The 25,549-nt window shown below is 34.6% G+C and overlaps 2 protein-coding genes across 2 annotated transcripts; both read left to right on the forward strand.

The window, feature by feature from the left end:
• The first annotated feature begins 674 nt into the window (after positions 1–674).
• Positions 675–17,299, forward strand: LOC105762916 (uncharacterized). The gene is made up of 33 exons (XM_012580889.2): positions 675–981; positions 1,080–1,256; positions 1,548–1,643; positions 1,918–1,987; positions 2,102–2,235; positions 2,503–2,643; positions 2,726–2,883; positions 3,190–3,358; positions 3,445–3,543; positions 3,717–3,794; positions 3,877–3,936; positions 4,034–4,191; positions 5,044–5,245; positions 6,112–6,231; positions 6,550–6,635; positions 6,736–6,840; positions 7,373–7,471; positions 8,289–8,377; positions 8,787–8,935; positions 9,680–9,823; positions 9,909–10,016; positions 10,482–10,592; positions 10,945–11,043; positions 11,153–11,263; positions 11,611–11,789; positions 11,919–12,360; positions 12,694–12,801; positions 13,018–13,076; positions 13,429–13,813; positions 14,503–16,047; positions 16,317–16,524; positions 16,625–16,816; positions 16,982–17,299. The coding sequence occupies exons 1-32, from the start codon at positions 871–873 to the stop codon at positions 16,705–16,707; spliced, it is 5,883 nt and encodes a 1,960-aa protein (XP_012436343.1). The 5' UTR covers positions 675–870; the 3' UTR covers positions 16,708–16,816; positions 16,982–17,299.
• Positions 17,300–19,671: 2,372 nt separating this feature from the next.
• Positions 19,672–20,425, forward strand: LOC105762917 (peptidyl-prolyl cis-trans isomerase). Its single transcript, XM_012580892.2, has one exon. The coding sequence runs from the start codon at positions 19,739–19,741 to the stop codon at positions 20,255–20,257; it is 519 nt and encodes a 172-aa protein (XP_012436346.1). The 5' UTR covers positions 19,672–19,738; the 3' UTR covers positions 20,258–20,425.
• The last annotated feature ends 5,124 nt before the right edge of the window (positions 20,426–25,549 follow it).

Raw genomic sequence — 25,549 nt, forward strand, 5'->3', positions numbered from 1 at the left:
AATTTTATCTAACCCGATTTAGATAAAAAACCAATTTAATGATTTTAATTTCGTATTTTGAACAGCAAGCAAAACCAATTTAGTATTTTAATTCGGACACGTGGGTTTGGGTTATTTAGTTAGCCCATTTTTTCCATTTTTATTTAAATTTGCAGTAGAATTGAGTTTTGATATTTTAAATTTTGGAAAATTTTGCTATTATTTCTTGTCATATGCATCAATTGTATATTTAATCTTTAAATTTTATTTTAATAATTTTTAATTTTGTACTTTTCAAATTTTGAAATTTTATTATTTTTAAAATTTTACATCTTAAATATATTACTAAATTTGAAATTCCATATATGTTTGTTATTTTTAAATAATATTCACAAAATGTTATTATTTCATTAATGGATTTAGCAGATAATGAATCAGTATTTTAAAATTTAAAAATATAAAATTTAAATGGTTAAATAAGAAAATAATGACTAAATTATATTGACAACTTATATGTAATATAAAACAAATAAAAATTTGATATAAAATATTTAACTTTTATTATTTGAGTCAAGATTAAAATTTAAAATTTTAAAAAGTATAAAAATTAAAAAAATACCAAATTAAATTATATATGGAGGACAAATAGCAAAAGTTACCTTTAAAATTACATAGCACAAGATGAATTATAAATGAAGCACTGGCGCAACACATCGATCTTTCCTAAACTCCCAAACGGTCAAATCCAAACCCTCCATTCAAAACCCTAAAAACCTCTCCTCCCTCTAAGAAGCGCGAAAAATAATTCAATCAAAATTCACAGGAGGAAGACAAAAACGCCATTTCCTTTTGTTTCTCTTCTTCCGCTAGGGTTCTAGTGGATCACCATCAATGGCGGCCGCCACAAAGTCCGTCGATCGCTCTCTTTGGTGGGAGCCGTTCTCTTCTCTTCTCACCGACCTCGAGAATGCCTCTCCTTCCGACGACCTCCCGGAACCCCTAGTATATCTACTACTAACTCTCTTTCTCCTTTGCTTTTCTTTTAGAGCACAGTTCTTCTGCGTATGTGGTGTTGTTTTTACACGTTTCGAATTATGCAGGCGAAGAAGTTGAAAGAAAACCACGATTGGTTCGTGGAGACAGTTGCTAGGTTTAAATCGCCGAATGAGAAGTCGAAGGAGGCTTTAATGAGCTCTGAGCAAATCAAGATTGGTCCACATGAGTTGACCGTGAAGCCTGATTTCAGAGATAAGGCTTTGCAAGTCAGCTCGTATTTGGTTAGTTATATCCTCACTATTTGTTTTGTCAATTTGAACATTCTCTCTCCCGCCCTTCTCTCTCTTAATTGTTGTACTTCTTAAAGCTATATTTTACTATTTAGCACAATCCATTGTTTGATTGATTAAGAGAAGTGAACGATTTTAAGAAAATGAGTGATCCATTACTGAGAATTTCTCCTCAAGAAGAAAGAGTTCAATAGATGAATTACTTGTTGTCAATAATATCTCCTCAACTAGAAAGAATTCATGCACTCTGCCATTTCTAATTCTCATTTTCCTTGTTAACAGTGTTTGGATGAGGTGCAGTCGTACATTCTCGTTGATAGGTATCTCGAGCGCGGAAATGTTGCTGAGAATTATATAGTTCATGATCCCATTCATGTGGTTAGTAACTTCCTTATCTTTTGTAATGTTGGATTTTTTTGGATGCTTATTGTAATCATAAACATGTATGCGCCTTTTACACATGCATGCTCGTTTTTTTTTTTGTCAACATGTGTCTCCCAGTGTTCAGTTTTTGACTTTGATGTGTGTTTAGGATGTCCTAAATGGGAAATATTTTTGGGGTATCCGCTATTTAGCCATAGCTTATATTCTCTGATATGAAGATGTCTGATTCTTTTCTATATATCCTTCTGTTTTCTCTTTTGTTCTGAAGGTGTTGCTGCAGTATTTTATTGAGCGCCAGTGCTTGTTGAAGTGCACAAGGCAGATCCTAATGCATGCTTGTAAGGCAATTATGATTTATGAGGCTGTTCTATTTTCTGATCGCTCTGCCACTTCTTTTATTAGGTATTGGTTTTTGTTTTCTTCTTATGTCTATACTGCTATATGTGGTGCAGTATATTTGGGAAATAGCTTGAAAGAAGAGAGTTTGATTAGGGAGGAAGCACTAAAGCTGATTTATGATGGATTGGAAGGAAAACTAATATCTGTCTTGGAAGTTCTCATGTCTTGCAGTCATCCCGAGCAGATGGTATGCGTAATATAAGTTGTTTTTTAATACCCCTACAAAAACCTAGGAGCAACAAGTTTGTAGAAATATAGGCAGTTCATAGGAATGTGTACATTGTGAGATTGACCATGTGGGATGCACCTTTTGTTGTATTCAGGCACTCTTACTATGTGTATGCATTACATTTGGTGATAGTATACAAGAATGGATATTAGTTTAGTTATATTTTATTTGCTGCTATGTTTAAGGCTTCTAACATTTAATGCTCGTTTTGAGAATGGTTTATAGGATGTTGATCTTTTCACCTTATGGGCTGAGGAGACACTACTTGAAGACAACTTGGTTTTGGACATTATTTTTCTCATTTATTATGAGTCACTTTGTACTTGTACTGCTGAAAGATGGAAAAATTTATGCTTGCTTTATAAGGTATGCCATCATTCGTAATTGTTTGATATTAATTTCCACATTTTTACTGGTTTTATACATGCTGAGCAATATGGTGTCACAGGTGACCTTGTCAGGGTCTTATAACTTTGGAAAGCTAGCAATATCACCTGAAGCACTATCTTCTTTTTATCAAGCCAAAATTCAGCTGTTACTTATCCTCATAGAAGCTCTGAACCTGGAAAATCTTCTTCACATGGTTCATGATGAAATTCCTTTCAGGTTTTTGGATAGCCTTTACTTCCTTTTTATCTTTGTTTTCTTTGCAAACCATAAATGTTTAAAACATTCTAGACACCACAAGTACTTAGCTCCAAATAATCCAAACCCAAAAAGAAAAGAAAAAAGAAAAACCCGGAAAGAGAAAGAGAAGAAAAGTAATTATTCTAAAATCCTCTGTTTTGTAAGTAAGCTGATTTTGGAATTTATTTTATTTACCTGATATTCAATTATTCATATGTTTTTCCTTTTCTTTTTTCTTTTATAAAATAATCTGGTTGTTGGAGCATTTATTTTCCTGTTCCATAGGCAGGGAGCTTGTGGTTTTACCTTGACCGATGTCCGAGAGATTGATGCTCTGATGTCCGGCTTTGATGTCTTTGAGATGAGAGAAGGTGGCCCATTGATTCTTGCTTGGGCGGTTTTTCTTTGTCTGATGTCATCACTCCCTCAAAAAGAGGAAAGTAATGAATTCATGGTGTGTGGTTATTTCCTCCTTTATATGCTACATGAATGAATATCTCCAATAATGACATTGCCTTTGTTTTTGGCTCAACTTCGCAGGAGATTGATCATGTTGGGTATGTTCGCCAAGCTTTTGAAGCTTCATCTTTGAGTTATTTCCTTGAAATCCTTCAAAGTGGCATCTTGAAGGAATCAGATGTAAGTAACAATTTGTCTTCTCATAGTATAGATCTACTGGAAGTCTCATATTCCACTTTAGCCCATCCTTTTTTGTTTTTTCCCAGTGGAATTCGTAGCAACTGTTGGAATTCTTGGTCCCATCTTGTGATGCTCTCTAATTTGATTATGGATTCCCCCCCTTGTTTTTTCAGGGACCTGTTGCAGGTTATCGAAGTGTCTTGAGAACTTTTATTTCTGCATTTATTGCATCTTATGAAATTAGTCTTCAGGTGACTACTTTAATGCATATATGAAATTAGCTTGTAAGGTTACACCGAATTTCTTATTTATTGCAGTGTGTCCATTTTACAGGAGGAGGATGGTACCCTTAATTTGATACTGGGTATTCTTTGCTATGTTTATCGAGGAGAGGTTTGGATGTATATTGAATTTACTTCTGAGTAATTTGTTTTTATTATCTGTTGCCCATAGGTTATTAATTTGAATTTCTTGTTAACCTACTTTGTAGGAGTCACTTTGTATTCAATTTTGGGACAGAGCAAGTTTCACTGACGGTCCTATTCGGTGCCTTCTCTGTAACTTAGAGGGTGAATTCCCTTTTAGGACTGTAGAACTTCTACGACTTCTATCATCTCTATGTGAGGGAAGTTGGCCTGCAGAATGTGTGTAAGTGAGGGTTTGCTTTCATCTTTTTGAGATTCATTTGTTTTCAATGTTACATGTATGTAACTGAGATAATGCACCACAACATACATATATGTACAGACACACATTCACACACACATGGGGGTATGTATGTATCTGTATATTTATAATGCCTAATATGTTTTTTAAGTAGTTTCTCTTCTTTATGGCAGAGCTTTATTGACTCTGGTTTGTGTTATAGTGTTCGCTCGAGAGGATATTTGAACTCTGAAAAGAGAATGTGACAAGATACTACTTAAGTTTGTTTTATGCTATTTAGTTTCATATGGGAATTAGTTGATTCAATATGAAGCTTGCTTTCCTTCCTTTCTGTGATCCGACTTATATCACTTTTATATGTATGGAACGGATAATTCCCCTCAAAAGACAGATATATTGAAACACATACATGTATGTATGCCTCTTTATATTTTTAATGTCTAATGTTTGTTAAGTAGTTCCTTTTCTTATAGTTGAGTTTGATTGATTTTGGTTTGTTGTACTATGTTCACTTGAGCTATCCAACCTTTGAAAAGATAATGTGATGCGATGCTTATGCTATTTAATTTGGATAGGAGTTAGTTCATACAACACTCAACATGCCAACTTATGTGACATGTTTTAAAACTTCTATTTGCATTTTTAGGTTTTTTTTTGTGCAATTCAAATTTCAACTTGAGAAAAATATATTTAGATATATTTTCCTGCTGCCACCTTTATGTGGGATGTCATAGATGACCTCTGCAGTTCTTTCCTGATATTTCCTTTTTGATGAATTGTATGTTCAAATACTAGCCATTTTGCTTACATGTATTGCACTTATGCTGTTTACAGGTATAACTTTTTAGATAAGTCCACTGGTATATCGTCTTTGTTTGACATTACTAGTGAATCCTTATTGGATAATGTGTCTCAAATTGTTGAAACTCAGCATCCAGTTCCTATTCCTGGGATTGATGGTTTGCACATTCCTAGTAGAACTCATGGGCACGTTCTGAAAGTAGTTGATGGGAGAACTGCTCTTGTGCGCTGGGAGGTAAATAATTGAGAGGTTTATGCTATTTTTCTTGATGTTTGTCAATAATTCCATGCTGATTCTGTTATACTTTATTGGAACAAGTTTTGATTGAGGGTTTTAACTTTTGTTGACTGCACACTAGCGGACAATTGCCCCAAAATGCTAAGCATTATTTTTCTGAAGTTGGGAGCAAAGGATCTCTGAAAAAATAAATCCTAGAGAAATGAATTCTCTCTTTGTATATTTTATGATTATTTTGTATATAAAACTATGTTACATGCAATATCTGTTATCTATAGCGCTAGAAATTTATTTTTTATAGATAGAATTCTGTAAAGCTATATCGCATTTATCTGTTCTTATCTATATATGTTTTTATTAGTATTAAATTTTAGTGTGACATCTAATCTTTTTAGTTGATTCCTTGGCCTGCAACATGCAATTATAATGTTTGGGTGAAAATTGTACCTTGTAGATGGACTCATAATATATTCATTTGATTTGATTTCCTTGAATACATATATCATATCTCTACAGCAAGCAGCTGGAATTAAGTTTTCTTTTATCACATTAATTCACAAGTTCCACTTGATGGTATTTGTTAACTGGTATGTGTACATGTGCATGCAAATCTGTATGTGTATATATAATGTATGTATGAATTCTTATCCATTATTTCCTGATAGCTTTTCTCATTTCTAATAAAATTAATGAGGTTTTCTATAGCCTATATGATTAATAGTGTGCTGACCTGTAATGATGGTACTCTTATATAATTCCTTAGGAATTTCTTTATTGATAGAACTCCAAAACTTGACTAGAGGTCTGAGCAACATTAATCAGGTATATCAATTCCAATCTAATTCCTTGATCTTCTTCTGCAGCATACAAAATCGGCCGTGTTTGTTCTGCTCCTTCGTTTGGCCCAGATTCCATACTTAGAAAACAATGAAGAAGCATTTCTTACCCTTGACCTACTCAGCCGAATGGTGTCCTGCAACACGGTAGTTCTCTCCTGCCTTTGGTAGTTATTAATAGATAGCCAATGAGCTCTGGATAGCCATGGATAACATAAGTTCTGAAAATATTTTGTGCCAATGAGCTCTGGATAGCCACGGATAACATAAGTTCTGAAAATATTTTGTTGTAGCTGTTGTCAGTGAAAGTTACTGTGTTCTATATTTCTTATTTTTGAAATTGTGAATTTATTGAGACCTGTGTTTTTGGTTGGTGTTTGTCCTGTTAGCCTTAATTTTTCCTTAAAATTAATGTTGTACCTAGCTTGGATTCTTAACTTCTTTGTTTTCTAACAACTTGAATAGGCTGTATGTTTTGCTTTGATGGATAGTTGCAACATCTGTCATCTCCAAGCAACTGGCATGAACGGGCAGATAGAAAATAATGTGTGGTAATTAAGCAACTTGGGCTTATTTACCTAAGTATGCTATTTTATGTTTTGCATCTCTTGTGGGCTATATATCAACAGTTTGTCTTTGCTCTTTTTGCAGGGTGGTTGAGATCATTAGCAATATCGTTAGAAATTTGTCTCCTAATCCTAGTGGTGCTGCATTGATGTCCATGGCTTTTGTAATATTGGCAAAGATGCTGAAATGGTAATTGAACTTATCTTTTTCCGAATGCTGAAATGGCAGATTAAGTTTCAAGTTTCAATAGGTAGAGGACTACCTTTTCAGACTGTTTAGCTGCTGATAGCCTAACTGGAGTTGTTGCTTGCATTCTTCTATTTGTTGTTCATATAATTTGAAAATGCCTCGATTTTGGGAAAGCCACACCCATCAGTTCCAGGTGGAAGAAAAATGAATGGAAGTTGTATACATGATCTCCACCCATGGTAGCAACCCTTTAGTGGTAACAATTTAATAGTTCTATTTGAGTAGAAAACAATGCATGCATGACCTTTGTCTTACTAGTTAGAGTTTAGTTCTGGCAAAGAAGGATTCTAGGTGATGGTATCCCTGATCTAGGATGTGTTACAATCTGACATATAGTTGTGTTTTGCGTCCATGCAAAACCTGCATCTGTTTGTTGCCATTGTTCATTGAAGCATGTCTAGCATTTCTATGATATTGTTACCTATCACTCGCTCACATATTCATTGTTTATTCTTTTTCTGTTTTGAGCCAGTTGCCCTTCTAATGTTGCTGCAGTAGCCTTGAAAGCAAATATATTTGATGTGGCTTCAAATTCAAGCACCTTCAACATAGGTTGGAATGGTCTATCAAGGTAAGCCTTATTAAGTGGAGCATGAGAATTGTAGAGGTAATGCTTTGAGATTTTATTGGAATCTGCTCATAAAATAAACCAGCAGTAAGTTCAGGTTGGACTGATTACTGTTTACTTGGTGGCTTTTTTTCCTCTCTTAAATTTCTTTTTTAGAAAATATCCAAATTGATTTCCTTATATTTTTCACTTTTTCTTACATTCTTTTTGTAGCTATCCATCAAGCTCTACCTTGCATGAATTATATGTGTTCCGTTTTATCTTTTTATGTGTTTAGTTTTGTTATTTTCCAGTTTATGAAGAAGTATTGAGTGAAATTGCAAGAGAAAAATTTGGGTTAATTTTAACTGATAGTTGAATGTTTGCTGAGCCTATGAAGCCTAACTCAAAGTAGTGCCAATTATAATCACTCAATTTAGGTTACATGAATTGTGTGGTTTTGCATAGAACAGTTTTGAGGAGAATTAAGTAGCCAGACCCATTTAATTGGCACAGGACTTAAATGAGTCCTCTTCCTAGGTCACACTCTCCAATTAGTTCAAATAGAAAAAGAGAGGTTGTCTCTCTTTCTCCTTTTTTTTTTTTTTTTTGTTTTGTTTTCTCTTTTGCATTTTGAACTTAATTTTTATTGGTATAATTGATGTCCTTTTGATTTTTGAAGATTGTTAATTTTTCTTCTTTTTGTTTACATCTTCTCTCGGTTTGCGTTTCCCTGTTGTCTTCTTACATATATGATCTGTACTTAGATATACTATAGTATTCAAGTTAAAAACACATTTGCTGATTTCTAATTCTTTCTTGTCTCACCTTTTCTTTACAGTGGATCATGGTTGCTATCTGGAAAGTTGGCAAAGATGCTTTTAATCGATAGTGAGCAGAATGATTATGACTGCCCATTAACAATATCGGGTCTGTATTCACTCAGTTTAAGATCCGTTGTTAGGATGCTTTGCAATTTTCAATTTGTGTAGCTTTCGGTTATATGGTTTGCTTATTATTATTATTATTATTATTATTTTTCCCCTTCATCTACATCTTTTTCATTTTCCCATTTACCCACATGATCTGCATGTGTGTGACTATACAATGTGCTTTTGTTCTTGTATGATAAATTGATTTCTAAATTGAACCTTCTCCTGCTTCATTTAGCTGTTTTACTTTTCTAACACGAGGTTTCAACATAGATGATTTTTCCGGAGCTTATATTGTATTGACTTTTCAACTTTTGTTTTTCTTAGTTTTTACCTGGTGGTAGTTCCCAAATTGCTCATGTATTTTTGTTTTGTTCTTATGTTCCAATTTCTAATGATACCTGCAGTGCTGGATTTTACCATGGAGCTTGTAAGGACTGGTGTAGAAGATGATATTGTTGTGTCTTTAATTGTGTTCTCCCTCCAGTATATTCTAGTTAATCATGAGTACTGGAAATATAAAGTGAAGAATACTCGTTGGAAAGTAACATTGAAGGTATGCATTGGTTTTCTGTAAGCTCTGAAGACTTGTTTAGTTGGCTTTATTTTTATAATACAGTGACTGTTGTCTTTAATTCCTATAAAATGCATTTATGATGTTGGAGATGGTAATGAACAAATTTCTCTTTTATGGCCAAATTAGATGATGTAGAGTAAATAACCGAGAATAGCAATTAATTGTTTGAAATCTTTAGATGTATATACTCAAAATTCTCATTATTGACGATGATTCGCATTAGCAGAAATGTAGCATCCATTTTTAGTAAGTAACAAATGATTAGGTAATGTTGCACTCTCTCAAGCTTTGAGAGCAGCTCCAGTAGACATAAATATGCCATTATGATCTGTGTATCCATGGATCTTGTACAATTTCTTGTTGCCTTGTGCTGAATTCAATTTTCAAAATTCTTCTTGTGTTGGCTACATTCTTTCCACCCTCTTTCCTTAAGGTGTCTTTTGAGTTCTTCCTATTGGTCATGAAATAATCAGGTTTAGCCTGTCTTTACATCTTATACTGTGCATTAGCTGCATTTCCTACCAATCTTGATATTTATCTGATTGAGTTGGTAAAATCTCAGCTGAAGTGATTTGTTCTTCTTAATGTTAATCTGACTTATTGGTCTGTATACCCAACTAAATCAGCTTGTAATGATGTAATTAAGCAAGTGGAGCCTGTACAATGGACATGGACCTTTTAAAATGCTGGACTACTAATTTCTAATTTTCTGCCTTCCGTTAGGTGCTGGAAGTGATGAAAACGTGCATTTTAGCAACAGCTTCCTCTGAAAAGCTGAGTGATGTAATACGGGATTTGCTACTCGATGATTCTTCGATCCACAACACTCTCTTTCGTATAATGTGTACAACTTCTGAAGCTTTGGAGGTCTGCTATTCTCCATATTATCCCTTAATTTAATTTTCAAATTAGGATTTTAATTACTTTTTACTTACTAATCTCCATTTAACAGAGACTTTATCTCAACCGCCTCATAGAATTGGTCGAGATTGAGGGTTTACAACTTGCTATAAGTTCTGCTTTGGATATTTCATATGTGATGCTTACCAAAATCTCAAAGGTATTGTTTTGAAATATATAGAGCTGTTTGCACTACTGGCAGGACATAACATGTTGCGATTTTTATCTAATGGGAAATACATATGGTTTTAGTCTTTCAGCGCTGTTGTTTTTACACATCTTCTCAAGCTCTCATGAATCATGATCATTATGCTGCATGTTTTAGTAGCTATATAAATTTTGTTTTAGTTGTTTTAACTGTGGTGAAGAGGGAGTTTTAGAACTCTATGGTCATGGTGATATACAGCTCTGGAAAGTTGTGTTTTTTCTTGGGATAGGAGGCTTTTATATTTTTTCACGGTATCATACATCACATATAATGATGTGATCATTATTATTTTGTTCTTTCTAGTCACTGTTGCTATGTCTTGACAATTTACGTGATCACTGCTGAAGTCTTTATTTTATTTTGTCAATCAGCTTAGACCTTCATAAATAAAAAGTGAAGTTTTTGCTATCCCTGCAGGATATGACATCAAGCATTCCAGCTTTTCACCAAGCTGTCCTCTCTTCAACAACCAAGCCCATATCTGTTATTGCTGCTGTCATATCATTGATATCCTTTTTTCGTGATCTGGTAGATATTCTTTATGGGCCTTCACAATTCAAATTCTTCCTGTTTGTTGTTGCTTATCCTCATTGAAAATGTAAATCAGCATGTACCAAAAAATTGATTAACTTAATATTTCAATTCAATTATAGAAATGGATCGATAAAGATATTAGGTTAAAAAATGGATAATTGCATAAATTTCTTAAGATGTGGATGCTTCGATGGATTTCTATAATTGTCTTCTTTAAATATATATGTTTTCGGGGCTTTTTTTTTTGGGTGTGGGGACAACATGGTAATTTTCTTTAGTAGATAATTTATAATTTGTTTATCCATGTGCTAAAATTGTGTTGATGCAAGGTTACTTGATTGTGCAGGCGATACAGGTTGCTGCTGCTAAACTACTGGCGATATTGTTGCAGATGGCAGAGCCACATCCTTTTATAAATTCATGCTTCTGTCCCGATGACAAGCGGGTTGGCATTTTATTTCGTGTTTTAAAGTTATTAATTTGCTAATTTGTTATGTGGCTTCTAAATAACTATCTTTTTCTTCTAATCTATTTTGATTAACCACCTTTTTTAGATGGCAGATTTAAGGCTTTCTATTAATAGGATTCTACTTGAACACCGGATACTGAATGATGATCTTTTTATTGCCGTACTGAATTTGCTTGCTTCTGCAGCTCGTTTCCAGGTTAGTCATGGATCATTCATTTACTACTTCTGAAGGCTACCATTTTCCTTCTGCTGGTTATTTGAAGTGTTTTTTTTGAGGTTGATTATATCTGTTTTTGGAACTCTTCCTAGCTTGTAACTTTTCATGGATACCAAAAATTCAGTTAGATGGCATGTGAATGTGGTCTTGCAAAGATTTAATTACTGTTTTCACAATCTGGATATATACCTATGTCCTTGATCAATTCTTGATGCACCAGAACCATGATCCAGGTTCTAGGGGTTTGCAAGTGATCTACCACAATGTTCTAATATTACTGATCTAGTTTACCAAGACCATCTTATGTTGGTGGTTTCTTTGTGCAGCCTGCTTTCCTTCTTGCTATTTTTGACACAAAGGAGGATACAGCTGTTCAACTGGCTAATATTGGTGGTGTGAAGCAGACAACAAATGAACCTTTGTCTGGTTCCCTGGGCTCTGAAACATGTAGTCTTGTTAATGCCATTCTCCAATTTGTTGAAAGCTCTAATGATGTTATTAATAGGTATTGTGTTGCCTAAGCCCTTTGGTTTCATTTTTCACTTATAATTAGTATTACCCTGAATATGCTGATTTTGCGGTGCTTGGTTTGGTGAAATGGTTACAACTGAATCAACTAACATATCATCTGCAGCAATCCCTGCGTACTGCTGAATGCACTTAACTTCTTAAAGGCACTGTGGCATGGGGCTGGTCTGTATACAACTATTTTGGAGAGGCTGAAGAGCTCTGACAAGTTCTGGAAGCAATTATCGAACTCTATCTTTCAAAGTGCTGCCTTGGAAGTTCCTGTGCTCAAAAGCATAAAAGAATCAGAGGCTTCACTCCTGGGACACAAATATCGATGTCAATCTGCTATTTTGGAAACAATGGCATATGATGTGTTCTTGATGAAAAAGTTGTTATATGCTGAATCACTTGTCAAGGATCCCTCTGAATCAAATAAGAAGATTGAAGCTGATAATAATGTTATGAAGAGTATCTTGTCAAATTGGTGTAACAGTTCTGTTCTTGGAAGCTTGATCAAATCATATACATCTTGTAAATATGACAATGAAATATATTTTCATGCAAAGGTAAACATTCTATTTTTTTTCATATTTCATGTATAGCTATAGTCTGTACATTCCTTTTCTTGAGGGTATAGGGTAATGGGCATTCACATTGAAAGCACTTATTTAGTCGGCAGTCTGAAATGGTTATCATTGTAACAATAATGTTTGAGGTGGTATTAGAAAAATGGTTTAGTTGACACCAATGGTAACCCTATGCAAGATTTTAAATTTAGATAATTATTGCAGAAAAATGCCCTTCCAGATGAATAAGCTGTTGCTTAATTTGCCTTAGATATTTTGTCTGGGCCTCCTCTTATCAAAATTGGTAATGTTGAAAATGAAGCTACTTTGCAGGTCGCATTGAGTTTACTCACTGTGCACATAATGGGAAAACTAGTAGCTGGTGATGCTGGAAGTTTGTCTGTATCCTTAGTGGAGAAGATTCGCCATGTGTATAAAAAGGTGATAGCATTTTTGTATATATTATGGCTTTTCTTTCCATTAAAATGATAAACAGTCTGATGAATTGTATCACTTCATCTCTAAAATGTTACTTCTGAGGATTTCCTAAGAGACTGAAACCACACATAATTTTAATGGGAAATTTTCTATTCCTTACTTATCTTTTATGTCACATCACGCTGACTCTGGTGTATGGTTGTGTTTTCCTGCTGACAGTTGACTGTTCAGCCTGCTTTTTCCGAATTACTGGCTCAGTACTCACTGCGTGGTTACAGGTAAAGCACAAACATCTATTATATTTATTGGAACTTATATGTTAGCATTATTTCTGCCTCTAGATGGAGCACCATCCATCTGAGCAAGGATGCAAATGAATGGAATCGAAATGTAATGATTCTATAAGGTTTATGTATGGGTTAGCCCTTTTTTTATAAGGGAGGGGGTGGGTTGTCCAGATTCGAACCCTAAATCTAATGTCAATCAAGACTTAAAATCAACGGATGTCTTTTTGCCACTGAACCAATGGCATGGTTGACGTATGTGTTAGCACAACTGGGTAACTCTTTGTGCTTCTTTTTCACTTCATTAATGCCTTTTCTGATTTCTTTGTTGTTGGTTTTCTTTCAGTGAAGGGAAGGAGCTGAAAGCTTTAATAATGAGTGATCTCTATTATCATCTGCAAGGAGAGCTTGAAGGCCGTAAAATGAGTGCTGGACCCTTTAAAGAACTCTCCCAGTTTCTGATAGAGTCAAAGATAGTGAAGATTTATGAGAACAAGTGCAGTCTTGATCTTTTTTTAAATGCTGATGATGTCCATGTGTTTGATCTTGGACGCATACAAGCAGATTTGGGATTAGATATGTGGGATTATTCTGAATGGAGAACATCTAAAGGAATTGCAGAAACAATGCTGAGCTGCATGCAGAAAGCAAACTCAATGGTGTTGATTGGAAATTCGAAGCTTTCTTCACTGAAAGCATTAATTACCGTCTTAACCGTGTATGAGGACAGTGTAAGTCCTCTGAGTTCTGATTAGCTATTTCTGCTGCTTGAACATTTTCTATGCTGAGAGTGACACTATTTCTGTTTCTGGGTGATCTCGGAAATCATGATAATTCACTAATAAATAGGTTAAAATAGTTTTTTATCTGTTATGCTATTAGCAATGAATATAATATGTGAAAGGCTGATAATAATTGAGTTCATTGTGGGAAACCATGTCCAAACTATTTTAGATTTTTATTTATTCTGAGACTCTGTACCTACTTTTGTTAATTAGAATTTTACTAATGGAGTTTAGACTTCATTACCTTTGTCATAAAATATTGGGGAAGTTTGGTTGGGCCTACCAATGGCTGGGTTGTAGCAATGAAGTGCAAAGTAATAAATAGGAAGTATCGAAAACTCTGAAAACATAATGAACACGGCGTTGATAAAATAATGCAAGTTCTAGAATTGATGGAGTTGTGAGCTGTAGTTCAGTAAAACTATTAAGAAAGAAGTGTTAAGATGATTTAACTTCTGGGTTTTTAGGTACTGGCATCAAAAATTTCTTCAAAATCTTTTCTTAATCTTCTCTTAATGATTTGTATGTTGTATCATTCAGAATTTCTGTCCACTGGGTTTGGAAAGCCTTCAATTCTCATTCCCGTTTGTCTTGCTACCATTATAAATTTATTTCAAATATACATTTTGTTGCAGTTGCTGGAAAAAATGACTGAGGTTGGAGGGAAGATTCCTGATCAGCTGATTTTTTCATGCATGGAACATATATGCCGAAGTTTCCTTGACACTTTAGAACCTTTGTCTCGAGTCCCTGATGTTTCTGAAGATGTCCTTGATTTCCTCACTTCACAGGCAGATTTGCTTCTTCATCTCACAAGATCTGTGCGGAAAAGCCTGTCCATGTCTGTTTGTCTTCTCCTCTTGAAGACTTCAGGCACTGGTCTTAAAATGCTAAATGACCTTAGAACGATAGTTAGTGGGGTGAATAACACAATGAAGCTTTTGATAATGTTGATTCTATTGTCAATGGAGTTCTGCTGGCTTGATTCCCATATATCTGGTGTGAAAGACAAAGAATCTATTGAAGGGTTTGCTGAGATTTCTAATGTGAGCCTCGGTCTGTTACCCATCTTGTGCAACTGTGTTACTGTTGCTGAATGTCATTCCCTCTGCCTGACTGCTTTGGACTTGACACTAAAAGGTTTTTTGACACCTGATACTTGGTTTCCCATCATCCATAAACATCTCCAGTTACAACATGTTGTTCTGAAACTTCAAGATAAGAATTCTTTTGGATCAGTTCCCGTTCTTTTGAAGTTCTTCTTGACCATTGCGCGTGTAAGAGGAGGTGCCGAAATGCTTCTTAATGCTGGTTTTTTCTCGTCTCTCAAACTTTTATTTGCTGACATGTCAGATGGTCGGGTTTCCTCTGTTATTAATTCTGGCAAAAAACTCTCCACTTTATCTGACAAAATAGAGAAGCCTCAACTCATTTGGGGACTTGGCTTAGCTGTCATCACAGCGATGGTTCATTCTTTAGGAGACAGTTCTTTGAGTATTGATATTGTGGCCAATGTGATACCATACTTATTTTCTGAGAAAGCCCATCTTATTTCTTATTTTCTCAGTGCACCAGATTTTCCATCTGATGATCATGACAAGAAAAGACCACGTGCACAAAGGACTTGGACTTCTCTTTCTAAACTAATGGAGACTGAGCAAACTCTCATGCTAATGTGCGTCTTGGCACAACATTGGAATACTTGGGTTAAGGCTATGAAGGATACAGATTCACAGTTAAGAGAGATGAGTATTCATCTCCTGGCCTTTATTAGCCGTGGAAACCAGCGCCTCGGAGAGGCTCCTAGCCGGATTCCGCCTCTCATATGCCCTCCTATTCTGAAGGACGAGCTTGATTGCTGCAATAAACCTTCATTTGTAAACAGCAAAAATGGATGGTTTGCTCTTTCACCCCTTGGTTGCATCTCAAAGCCGAAATTTTCTGGGATATCAACAACTGCTCTTGTTATCAAAGATCAAGCAACTGAAAGTAACAACTATGTTTCACAAACATACTTCTCAGACTCAGTTGCCATTCAGATATACCGGATTGCATTTCTTTTATTGAAATTTCTCTGTTTACAAGCTGAGGGTGCTGCTAAACGGGCTGAAGAGTTGGGATATGTTGATCTTGCTCATTTTCCAGAACTTCCAATGCCTGAGATTTTACACGGGATACAGGTATGATTGTGATATGGGTTTTTGTTAGCCATTCTTTTCAATTATGAGACAGAAAGTGATGATTGTTGTTTACTCCCAAGGCTTAAGAAAATAGTATGCCAGTCATCATTCTAGTTCCTAATCTGTATTGAAATTGTCAAGGGGACAAAAAAGAAAAGAAAAAGTCAAATGAGTATAGTGTTCTGTTTTGGTCAGGGTAGAGGTCTAAACTTCATTTATTAATATTACCTGTTGGTGGATTTTCTTTTCTTTGTCCCTTGGGAGCACAGGACCAAGCAATTGCTATCGTCACGGAATTATGTGAGACTAACAGATCTAAGCAGATTCAGTCAGAGGTCCAGCAAGTCTGTCTCCTACTGCTTCAAACAATTGAAATGGCCTTGTACTTGGAACTTTGTGTCTTACAGATTTGTGGAATAAAACCTATGCTAGGTCGTGTGGAGGACGTTTCAAAGGAAGTCAAACTATTGATGAAAGGTAATGTTATGTTCCTAACATTTTCATAAGAACAATGAAACTTATTTCTTTCAGGGATCATTAAGAAACTCTCCTTTTGGTTTTTGTTTCTGGTTTCCAGCTACGGAGGGGCATGCTTTTCTCAAAGGATCAATGAAGTCCCTGAGTCAGATAATATCACTTGTGTATCCTGGTTTGCCATAAACCAAGTATATGGGTGGTGTTTTTTCAAGGACGCAACGGACCTTTGTAGGCTTTTAGAATGTGATGAGAGAACTCTGTAGATATTCCGAATGTTGCCATGACGATGATGGTACGTATGTCTTTGTATGTTTAATATTCTTTGTTCCACTGATAATTGATGCCATTTTTCCCGGCCATTCTTATTTCCTTTAGTGATTATTTTGTGACGAGGAGGAAGATACATCACTCCCCCAGTCATCCTCAAGTGTTGTGATCCTTTTTTTTTTTTTCCTAGTTGAGCTGTTGAGGGTGGATTAATTTGGCTGGGTCCCCCTTCAAGCGTGTACAACCAGAGCTGGTTTAAAACGTGGGATTATGAAATGGTTTCCAGAGCAGCACAAAACTTCATCGTGAGTCGGTGGATACTTGTGAATAGGATTGGTTTTATCTGTTTTCTAATGCAAATTAAATGCGATTTTCCGCTTTATTTATTAATCTGTAATGGCGAAGACTGCGATGAGCGGTAGAATCTCTACTAAAAGAAAGCGGACCGTACAAGGCAAAGTGGATTATCCCAACAATTTTACTTTTAGGCTCTGTTTCGTTTCTAAAATCATTTACTTTTTCCATTTTTCATTTTCAGAAAACAGTTTTTATTTTTATTTTTTAAATTAAAAGTACAAAAATAAAAAATGTTTTAATAATAACTTATTTGGTACCTCTTTTTGATAACAAAATATGAGAAATAAAAAAATTACTTTTATATGGTGTCGAACATGTATCAGGTTTAATATTTTAAAAATTATTGAAAAATATTGTGTTTGGGCTAATTGATTTAAAATTAAAAACTTTGGTTTGCATCATTTGTATTTTTGCAACATTTTAGTGAACAATAAAAATACTTTTAAAATTTCAACTAAATATATTTTCTTGAGTGTTTTTATTTTTCACAAAAATAAATACAGAAATCATCATTGTTTATTGAGACTGGATGGAACTTTTATTTTTATCTTGCAGTTTTGAGAATGCTACATATTAATCTAATATTATTAGGATCAAGGAATGCTTACTATCAGTCTAATATATTTTTCATATATCTTTAAATAAAATAATTAAAATTTAGCGTTGAATTTTACAAACTGTCATTTTAATTATAAAAAATTTAATAAACCTAGTTGTCAACCTTTATAAAATTTATCAATTTAATTCTAATTTTAAATACTTAAAAAAAATTAACATCGAAAGAGATAAAAGCGGAAAGATTTCGTGGATTGTATGGAGCTTTCGAATTAACGGCTTTGACGAACTCCCCGGCAGGTGCACTTTGGTGGGCATATCATTTGGAGGTAAAAGCTTAAGTTTGTAGGTAAAACACTTTTGAGAAGTGTTTTTGAAAAGTTTGGTTTAGAATTTAAGTGATTAGCATTGCTGTTAAAAAATACTTTTGAGGAAAAAAATGTCTTTTTTAGACATATTATTATCAAGTAACAAATATGTATTTAAATAATATTTAAATTAGTTAATATTATTATATTTTAATAAGAATATAAAAAATTATTATAACTTGTTAATACTTTAATATATAAAATATAAATTTTAAATATTTTTAAGCAATAATATTAATTATTTATAAAATTTAATTAGAATATATAAACTATATTTTAAATATTTAAATATAACCATTAAATATTTGTATTTAATATTTTAAATTATTTTTTATTTTAATTAATGATTTTAATACATTTGTAATCAAGCACCAAGAAAAAAAAAGAAAAGTATTATATTATTGGAGGGGTAAAAAAGTAATTAAGTACCAAAAGTGTTTTTGAGAGAGAAAAAGCTAAAAATTTTAGCTTTTCTTTTCAGAAGTAATTAAGCACCAAAAGTGCTTTTGAAAAGTAAAAAAATTCAGCAAAAAACAACTTGTTTAATACAGTTTTTTTTTTAAAAGTATTTTTGAAGCCAAAAGTATTTTTTTTAAGCATTACTATACATGTCGTAAGTGTTATATTGACTTTGGTGGGGGGTGTATGGTGCTTGTTCCTCTCTTATAACCACCTCCATTCACATCGTAAAGACATGGCCGCCGGTAACGTTTTGTCTGCTTATATTGAATTGCTACATCCTTCAAAGGAAATCTGTCTTGGGTATATCATGAAACTGCCTCCTTTTTATTGAAATATTATGATGATTTTGGATATCGGTTATTCGTCCCTTGGCCCTTTTTTCTTATTCAACCTCTCCTATTGACACGCCTACTGCCAACATCTTGTCTATTTTTATTGAATTGCTACATCCTTTAGAGGGAAATAATGAGAGATATGAACTGTCTGTCCTGCAACTCGTTTCTTTTCTTCTCTTTTGAAATATAAATGGATGTTTTAAATATTTTCCCTTTCTTTAACTTTTAGATTTAGAACTAAATTGACAAATTTTTATAAATGTTGAGGGCTAGATTTATTAAATTTCTTAGAATTAGAACTAAAATGACAAGTTTTAAAAATATTGAGGGCTAAAATTACTATTAGATCAATAAAAAATTCAATGGCAACCATTGAGAGAGTGACTAGAATATTTGATTTAGAAAAGTTGAGTGACCAAAATAGAACTACAGACATGATTTGATGACTATAATTGCAATTTACCCAAAAGAAAAATAGAGAAAGGTTTCTACCAAAGAAAAAAAAACATAGAGAAAGGTCAACTATGCTGGTCTGATTTAGAAGATGCGGACTGTTTGGATAAAATTCAAAAAAGGCCCGACAAGAAACTAAAATTGTACTGGCACTACTACTACACAAGGAGAAACGGTATCGTTTCAATCACGCTCTTAAGGATAACAAAAGAGAATATGCCACCAATGACCAAACCCTAAAGACTAACTCGAGTCCAGCTTAAACTCAACCCTGATTAATCCTCCCCCCCTCCACGTGCCTATCTATCAACGGTCCAGATTCCTTCCCCTCCTATATAAACCCTCTTGATCTCGTTTCGAACCCTAACTACGCATCAAAGCAACCCTTGTTTTACTCAAAAAGATCCCTCTCCAACAATGGCTTCTAATCCCAAGGTCTTCTTCGACATGACCGTCGGTGGCCAACCAGCTGGTCGGATTGTGATGGAGCTCTTTGCCGATTGCACTCCCCGGACTGCTGAGAACTTCCGTGCTCTCTGCACCGGCGAGAAAGGGGTAGGCCGTAGCGGCAAACCTCTCCACTACAAAGGCTCATCCTTCCACCGGGTGATCCCCAATTTCATGTGTCAAGGAGGCGACTTTACCGCCGGAAACGGTACCGGAGGTGAATCCATCTATGGAGCCAAGTTTGCGGACGAGAACTTCATCAAGAAGCACACGGGACCTGGCATCCTTTCCATGGCGAACGCTGGACCCGGAACAAACGGATCTCAATTCTTCATCTGCACGACCAAGACGGAGTGGCTGGACGGAAAGCACGTGGTGTTCGGACAGGTGGTGGAAGGCATGGATGTGGTTAAAGCGATTGAGAAGGTGGGGTCTAGCGGTGGGAGGACTTCCAAGCCTGTTGTTATTGCTGACTGTGGACAGCTTTGAAAAAGGGCTTATTGAATTGTGTTTCCTTCATAATATCTGGTCTTTTTAGGCTTCTTTTTTATGCTATGCTGCTTCTATGGCTACTGGGTTTTGGTGTTTTTTAAGAAGTTGCTTGATGTAGCTTTTTCATTAACTGCCATAAATAAGATAGGCTTTATTTTCAAATAATTTTGATCCTATTTCCCTTTCTACTTTACAAAACTCAATCTGGGATGGGATGAAATTGGTGTATACTATACTCGATCCTTGGTAAACACCAACACGCCCACAGGGCAGTAAAGAGTGGGTATGGACAAGAGGGACGATGACTAAAAAAGGACATCATAACCACTCTAACCCAATTCCACCAACTACGATCGATTATTTACTTCTTAAAACAGTCTATTTTATTGATGTCATACAGGATAATTTTTTTTAACAATTGGGCTTGTTGGGACATAACTCATCTTTTCATTTTTAACTAAAGGTTAAATTATTTATTTTTTGAGTAAGTTTCTGAGGAATGAACAGCACCATCGGTATTGAGACTAATTTAGTCTCCCGTCCCAATGAAAATGAGTTGGTCCAGTTAGTCGAAACTCTGATTATATCTCGCTTGAAGTTCAAGATCTCCCTTGAAAGATGAAGAGATTACCTTAAAACTAGTAAATCAAAGAGACAAGCCCAACCAACTCTTTCCTCATGCATCTTAGTAGTGTCCTGCAAATTAGAAGACCCAGGATGACCTGTTGCCAGACTTCCTTAGCTGCTGTGCAATCTCTAAGAGTATGCAAAATCTCTTTTGAGCCATATCCACAGATTGGACTTTGATGATCATCTTTAGGAAATATATGTTAGATGGTATTAGTTCAGTTAAAGATAACCATGTCAAAAGTATTGCTATTTTTTTTAAAGATAACAGATTTTGTCTTCCCATACTGGTGGCGAAGTAGATCAAAAGAAGAAAGCAGATCTTGTCTTCATGTATTGGCGTGAAGTAGATCAAAGATAGCAGATTTTATCTTCATGTACTGGCATGAAGTAGATCGAAGATAACAGATCTTGTCTTCCCATACTGGTGGCGAAACAGATCGAAGAAAGCAGATCTTGTCTTCATTTACTGGCATGAAGTAGATCAAAGATAACAGATATTGTCTTCCTATACTGGTGGCGAAGTAGATCGAAGAAAACAGATCTTGTCTTCATGTATTGGCGTGAAATAAATTAAGGATAGTAGGTCTCCTCATGTATTAGCATGAAGTAGATCGAAGATACAAGTCTTATCTCCCTAAAGTTGCAGTGGAGCAGACAGAAGTAACCAATCCTATCTCCTTGAAGTTGCAATGGAGTGGATTAAAACCGCAGATCTCGTCTCTCTGAAGTTGTAGTGGAGCAGATCGCGTCAGATTTATCTCAAAGTTGTAGCAGAATAAGCTGAAGCTATAAATCTTATCTCCCTGAAGTTGCAGTGGAGCAGATTAAATATAGCAAATTTAAAAACTACAACGTGTGAATCCTATCTCCTCGACATTCCAGTAGGGTAGATTGAAGCACCAGTTCCTTTACCTCTGAAGACGCAGTAGGAAGGAATGAGGCTACTTAAAGAGGAAGAACACCAAGATCCACCACACCTGGGCAAAATTGGTCTTTCTTAGTCTTTGCTCTGTTCTCGTTACACGACAACAAGCAAAGAGGGGCAGCTGTAGTAACCAATTTTGCCCCAGGCCCAATCTAAAACCCAAAACAAATAAACCATCTACATTTTTTTAAAACCCAATTACAACAACCCAATAACTTAAAACAAAATAAACCCTAAGCCCAAACCCAACAGCCCACTGACTAAATTCCAGCAGCAACCCCCGCCTCCAGCAGCCTCTCCAAGCGCCGCAAGACTCGGAGACGGCCTCCTCCACGTGCGCCGTTCCCTCACGTACACCTGCAAACACGAACTCAAGGAGTCCAGCAGAGAAAATATAGTGTAAAAAAAAGACGAAATCAGTTTTTGGGGCTATATATAAAGCCATTTTGTAAAGGGAATAGGGGGGAGACCATAGAAAGAAGTAGAGAAATTCAAAGAGAATACAAATATTTAACTCATTTTCAAAGGTGATTCTGCCTTTTATTTTACAAAGTTGGTTTTTTTTACGAAATTTTCTTGTTTTTTTTCTCTCTTATTTTCATCATTATTTTGTAAAAAATAACAAAGAGAAGAAAGGGAACTTGCCTATTTGCCGAAGTCGCTGAGCCCTCGCCATCTCCGCCGCAGTGGGGCCTTTGGTGGGAGGACTGATGAGCGGCGGCGCAAAAAAAGAAAAGGGGTTGAAGAAACCTTGGCAGACCATTTTTTGAAAAAGAAAGAAAGAACAAAATGTTTTTTTTCCTTTTTTTTTTCAGATTTGTTCTCCTTAAAGCAGAAACAAACAGCACCATTTGGGGAGAGGGGGTCCGCGCGTTCAGACCTTAAATGGTCTAATTGTGCGTTTGGTCCCCCTTATTTTTGCAGTGTATTTAATTAGAGTTCTTAAGTCTTTTAAATTTTACCGCACACCTTATTGCTCTTTCGATTTGGTCCCTAGTCATAAGTGTTTTGAGAGGATGGATTAATTTCCACTTGGGTCCTCCTTTCACAGCGCACTTTAATTGGGTCCATTCGTGTTTTCTATTTTAAATCGGCCTTTAAATTACGTGTAGGTTTCAATTTGATCCTTAATCGGTTTTTTTAAAAGGTTTTTTATATTATTTAGCATTGTATTATTATTATTTATTTTTATCATTTATTTTCATTTTATTATTTTTATATCCATATGCATACCTCGGTTTTTATGTAATATGTATATATTGTTTTGTATATAATGCACGTATGTTGGTACATATTTTATACATAGTTTATTATTTTATTTCATCACTTTTATATACATATATATATTTCTATATGTTTTGTATATAATGCACGTATATTTGTACATATTTTATACATAGTTTATTATTTTATACATAGTTTATTATTTTATTTCATCACTTTTATATATATATATATATATATATATATATATACTTCTATACCTTGGTTTTAAAAAATATATATATATACACATATGTTTTTTATATTATTTTCCATATTTTTACAGATATATATATTTACACATTTTAGTACACATATATTTCTCATATTTTGTAATTAAAACATACATTTATACATTTTCCATAATATACATACACTTTTTTATTATTATAAATATTTTTTCGTTATTTCATGTGTCCCATTATTTTTGTACATATATATATATATATATATTTTAATATGTACGTATGCTAATTTTGATGATTTACCTATGTATGTATACTTATTTATTTTATTTTTCTATTTTGTAAATATACACACATATGCATTTTTTTATCTTTATGATTTTCATATACATATATACATGCATTTTATATTAGTTTTTTGGTTTGATGTATTTCATTCCTTCTTTTTGTTTGCAAAATTATTTGTATATTGTACTTATATATATATATATTTGTAAATATTTATTCATATTGGTCTTAAATTAAAGTTTTGTTTCAGTATTATACATTAACTTTTAACATACCTTTCGGAAATATATTTTGGTTTTGTCAAAACATTAAAATCATCGTATTTCATAAATTTTCGAGATGTTTGGCATTCATGATTCTTGAGAAAGATCGTATCCTAACTTATTGGATTGCGATTATTTTTCGATGAATTTAGAAAGCCAAATATTCATTTTGCAATAAATTCACAAATTTTAAATAAAAAACTTATTCTCGGGAATTCAAAATGTTGGGTCCTAACTTACTGGTCATGACATTTTCTTCTCGAAATAAGAATTTTTAGAAACAAAAGGCAATATTCGGGTATTTCGAAGATTTAAAAACATTGTGCCCTAACTCACTGGGTGTGGTGTTTTATTTCTTTGAAATAAGAATGTCTTATTATTTTGATTCTTTCATGAAATGAAAAGTTCCCTTTTAAAATCTTTTTAAATTTTCGACACCAATGCATTAAAAAAGTCAATTTGGTACCAATTTTGGGCGTTACTAGGGTGCTAATCCTTCCTCCTGCGTAATTGACTCCCGAACCTGTTTTCTCAAATTTTGCAGACCAAAATTATTTTTTTAAGGTGGGCCGATCACACCTTAATAAAGGATCGGTGGCGACTCCCATTTTCGTTTTTAAAGTTGACAACTAAAATTTTGTTTTCAAAAAAACGGTTTCGACAGCTTGGCGACTCCGCTGGGGACATTAGAGAGTCGAACCATAAACTGATCATATTTGTCTTTGTGTCGAAAAGCAAAAGTTTTTAAAAAAATTCATGAGTTCCCTTCGCACTCATTAATGTTTTATCATGGTATTTTGGCAACTTTGCATTTGCATTTTGCATTTCACCCTTTAAGTGGGAGCGATAAACTAGTCCTTCGTGAGGTTTTCACCTCCGTGCAGGGTAGTGGACCGCTTCCGGGATACATCTGTACCTATGTCTTCGTGAGATTTTCATCTCCGTGCAGCCATAAGGAAATGTGTCCCCCTGAACTGAACTCGATCCATATGAGCCTATAATGGGTGAGGATCGAGGAATCTGCTGGTTCAGGTACCCTTGCCCTAGAAGCCGAACCGCATATGGTGAACCTTAGGAGCTTACCCTAGGTAGAATTACTCTAAACCTTAGTAGATACCTGACTAGGAGTTTTTATTATTTCTTGATTGTATTGGATTTAATGTTTATACCAGATACTAACCCGTTTTGTTTTGTTTTGGTTATGATTGCATTGCATTTGCATTGTAGAAAAGAGATGTTGATTCAAGTTTGATTACTAACTTAGAAAGCCTATCATAAGAAAACGGGTTTCTTGATAAAATGGAAAATAGTACGACAACCTGAATATATTCCGAGAAATACAAGAAGGGCGATGGAAGAATTCGTGACTTTACTTCGGGGCCCAAGGATTCAAGATGATTGTCTAAAAGCTTTTAACATGCCAAATTTCTTAAAGAAGCTAATGAGCATTGCGAGGATAGGCAGACAACGGATTGCGACCAGAATCAAGCAGAAGGAGCTAGCAGTGACATCCTTTGGAAGTTCGCGAGGTTTATCTTAACATCCGGATGAAAAAGGAGAAGATGTCTTTGCTTCGAGTATGAGGGCAAAGCCGCATATATATCCGCTTTATGTAAAGAAATTTGTCCTCTAGTAAGGTTTTCTAAATGGAATTGAATCAGAATCAATGTCTCTTTATGCATTCATTTCATGCATTCGCATTTCATTACATTATATGCATCAAAGATTATTCAAA

The sequence above is a fragment of the Gossypium raimondii genome, chromosome 12 (assembly GCF_025698545.1).
Source record: "Gossypium raimondii isolate GPD5lz chromosome 12, ASM2569854v1, whole genome shotgun sequence".
Lineage (NCBI taxonomy): Eukaryota > Viridiplantae > Streptophyta > Magnoliopsida > Malvales > Malvaceae > Gossypium > Gossypium raimondii.

Bases quoted from the DNA above. Each gene is read 5' to 3' on its own strand.
- LOC105762916 (XM_012580889.2), top strand. From the start codon at position 871: ATGGCGGCCGCCACAAAGTCCGTCGATCGCTCTCTTTGGTGGGAGCCG. The intron at 2,644-2,725 runs GTATGCCATCAT...ATGGTGTCACAG, and splicing joins ATTTATGCTTGCTTTATAAG to GTGACCTTGTCAGGGTCTTA. The intron at 6,232-6,549 runs GTAGTTCTCTCC...CAACTTGAATAG, and splicing joins GAATGGTGTCCTGCAACACG to GCTGTATGTTTTGCTTTGAT.
- LOC105762917 (XM_012580892.2), top strand. From the start codon at position 19,739: ATGGCTTCTAATCCCAAGGTCTTCTTCGACATGACCGTCGGTGGCCAA.